Source organism: Streptopelia decaocto (genome assembly GCF_964273445.1).
Source record: "Streptopelia decaocto genome assembly, chromosome: 20".
Taxonomy (NCBI): domain Eukaryota; kingdom Metazoa; phylum Chordata; class Aves; order Columbiformes; family Columbidae; genus Streptopelia; species Streptopelia decaocto.
The window spans coordinates 876,684-879,641 of NC_138675.1; the positions used below are offsets into that span (position 1 = coordinate 876,684).

The 2,958-nt window shown below is 58.4% G+C and overlaps 1 protein-coding gene across 2 annotated transcripts; it reads right to left on the reverse strand.

Moving 5' to 3' along the window:
- Nucleotides 1-814: 814 nt before the first annotated feature.
- C1QC (complement C1q C chain) lies at nt 815-2,958 on the reverse strand (the record flags this gene model as incomplete). 2 transcript variants are annotated; one of them, XM_082069712.1, is made up of 3 exons in its annotated part: nt 815-1,802; nt 2,036-2,222; nt 2,860-2,958. In XM_082069712.1, the coding sequence occupies 2 exons, from the start codon at nt 2,211-2,213 to the stop codon at nt 1,246-1,248; spliced, it is 735 nt and encodes a 244-aa protein (XP_081925838.1). In that variant the 3' UTR covers nt 815-1,245. The 2 variants fall into 2 exon arrangements, with proteins under 2 accessions (XP_081925838.1, XP_081925837.1); XM_082069711.1 differs by lacking the exon at nt 2,860-2,958 and having other exon boundaries at nt 2,036-2,231.

The window sequence follows — 2,958 nt, forward strand, 5'->3', positions numbered from 1 at the left end:
AGGTGGTGGATGAACCATCCCTGGAGACATCCCAGGCCAGGCTGGACGGGGCTCTGAGCAACCTGAGCTGCTGAAGATGTCCCTGCTCATGGCAGGGATTGGACTAGATGAGCTGTGAAGGTTTCTTCCAACCCAAACTATTCTATGATGATTCTATGAAATGGTTCCATCCTGTGGTGGAAACATTTCCCTCCTGCTTTCTGCTGTTGTCTTGCAGAGGTGGATCACAGGATGCTCAGGGAAGACAATGTCTATTTCCACAGTAAAATGTGTGCCACCAGGAGGAATCTCCAATGGCTTTTAGTGGCTCTGTAACCTCCACAGCCATGAGCTCCTTTGATCTTACTCTGGGAAGCCAGTGCTTCCCCTGCCATGTCCCTGGTGAGGCTGGTTCCTGGGGATGTCCCAGGCACCGGAGACTGATCTAGGAGGTTTGCTGCATGGTCTGTGGCCTTCTGCAACTGAATCCTATCCACCTGGATGGGAAAGGGAGTATCAGGACATCTGCTTGGAGAAGAGGCTTGATCCCCCCTAAATGAGGGCTGCATGCATGGGTTTGGGAACCATCCCCTTCCTGCAGTCAGTGCAGCTGGAGGTCGTAACCAACTGGGCAAAGCCAGGATTGGGAACAGTGCTCACTGGTGCTGAGCACAGTTGGGCCAAACAGGGTTTGGGGACATTCTGATGCCATGTAGATGTCCAAAAGTTGTGCACAAACACATGCACATGTGAACACCACATCCAGCCAGCCACACGTGGGCTCCTTCTGCAGAACGGCAAGTCATGGAGGAAAAAACACACTCAGCCAGGCACATTAGGGAAGGTTTTATTGACACTTCCCACAGCTGGGTCATAGCAAAGGTGCTGCTGCAAGCCTGCTCCAGGACACCTGGCTGTCCCTGGTCCAACCCAGGTGGGGAGGGAGAGACACAGAAAGACCTCTGGCTCCAGCAGCAGATGGTGATGTGGGGGTTATCAGGGTGGATGCACATGGCAGTGCCAGAGCAACCCTGGGGGGGTGGCACCATCACTCTGGGTGAATCTGCACCCAGATCTGCCTGTTCCCCCCGTTCAGCAGCCACCTGTGTTTGGTCCCCAGGCCAGGGGGTTGTCCCTGGCAGCTGGGGCTGACCCCTTGTGAGGGGTTCCCACCCATCAGAGAAACCTGGAGCAGCAGCAGCAGCCTGGCGGTGAGCAGCAGTGTTTGCAGGGCAGGGCAAAGAGGGTGGCGTGGTGGAATGGGCTCTAGTCTGGGAAGAGCAGGAACCCTGAGAAGATGCTGTCAGAGTTGCCAGTGCCCACCATGCCGTTGTACTCGTTCACCTCCAGCCAGACTTCATTCCCAGCTTCCACGTGGAGGAGGACCCCACCAGAGCTGACCTGCATGGTGTTGGTCTTGTGGTCACAGAAGCTGGCCATCTTGCTCCTGTTCTTGTACAGGGCGACGCAGAGGTTGGCATTCTGTGAGGTGTGGTAGACGAAGTAGTAGAGGCCGGGAAGCCTGCAGGTGAACTTGCCCGTGGTGGTGTCATAGTCATCATTGGTATTTGTGATGACGTGATTGAACACCACGGGGACGTCACTCAAGGGGGGCTGGATGGTCTGCCTCGTCACTGAAAATGCTGACTGGTGCTTCTGCTTGTAGACGCCTGGCAAGCCTGGCTCTCCAGGCGGGCCCATGACCCCAGGGTCTCCAGGGGGACCAGGGGGGCCAATGAGGCCCATCTTGCCTGGCACACCAGGGCTGCCTGGTTCCCCTTTCATGCCCTTGGGACCTCGTGTTGCAGGAGTGGCTGGGATGCCTGTGGGGTGGTGGGGAGTGAAACGGAGTCAGCGTCAATGGCAGGATGTGGGGAGAGGCCCCTCCAGACCCTTCCCTCAGGCAGTAGAGGTTTGTTGCCTCTCTCCAGCCTCTTCTCCTCCTGCCCTGTCTGCAGAAGATGCTCTCCATGGCCTGCATACCAAGGCAGATGGCCACGGAGGACTCAGTGCCCCGCCTCAACAGCCTGTGCGGTTCCCCTCCTTGCTCACTCACCTGGTTCTCCTTTGGCTCCCTTCAGCCCATCCCGGCCATCCTTGCCCGGCACACCCGGCATGCCAGGCAGGCCTGGAGTCCCATAGCATCTGTGAGGGGCATCTTGAGCCACAGCAGACCCCAGATTCAGGAGGAGGGCAAGGGCCAGGCAGAGCTGCTGCCAGAAGCTCTGTCCCATTTTGGTGTTCTGGAGCATGACAATGGAAAGAAAGCGGTAGAGTGAGGGGCCATGGCAGGTGGCTTCCAGGCCATGGGGCAAAGGAGGTACTGTGCTATGAGTCTGACTGCAGCAGGAGCACCTGCCTGTGATGGCTGTACCCTCAGTGTCCCCCCCGTACCAATCACCAGACACTGGGGGGGCAGATATGTGATGATGACCTCAGGCTCATCACCACCCCAGGACAGCCTCTGATGGCACATGGGCAGCTGGACTTGGATGGAGTCATGAGGTCTTGCAGTACCCGTGGCCAGGCCCAAGCCCTCCTGGCCCAGCGTGCCGAACCCCCTGAGATGCACACACCACTGCAGACAGTTGAACTGCAGCTGGACCCAGACGATCTCCCCCCTCCTCCAGCAGCCTGGCTTTCCTGGCTCTGCCCGCCAGGATCAAGCCCCCATCATCTGGGGATGTCCCAGGACAGTGCCTGGCCCAGGGGACTGGGTCTTCCCCCAGCAAGGACAAGTGTGCGTAAGCCCCTATGACATGTGTGCAGCCTGGCAGTACCTTTTTCTCCTCCTCCTCCTCTCACATAGCCCAGCACTGCGCCATGCCCCAGCCCCCATGCAGCCCACCCCAAAGAGATGGATCTTACAGCACCTCTTACCTCTGGTTGAGCTGCTGAGCTTCTGGGTGCTGTGGCCACAGCCCGCTGTCACGGCACAGCGTGGAGGACTCTCCCTGACAACCTCCCGGAGGAAGTCAC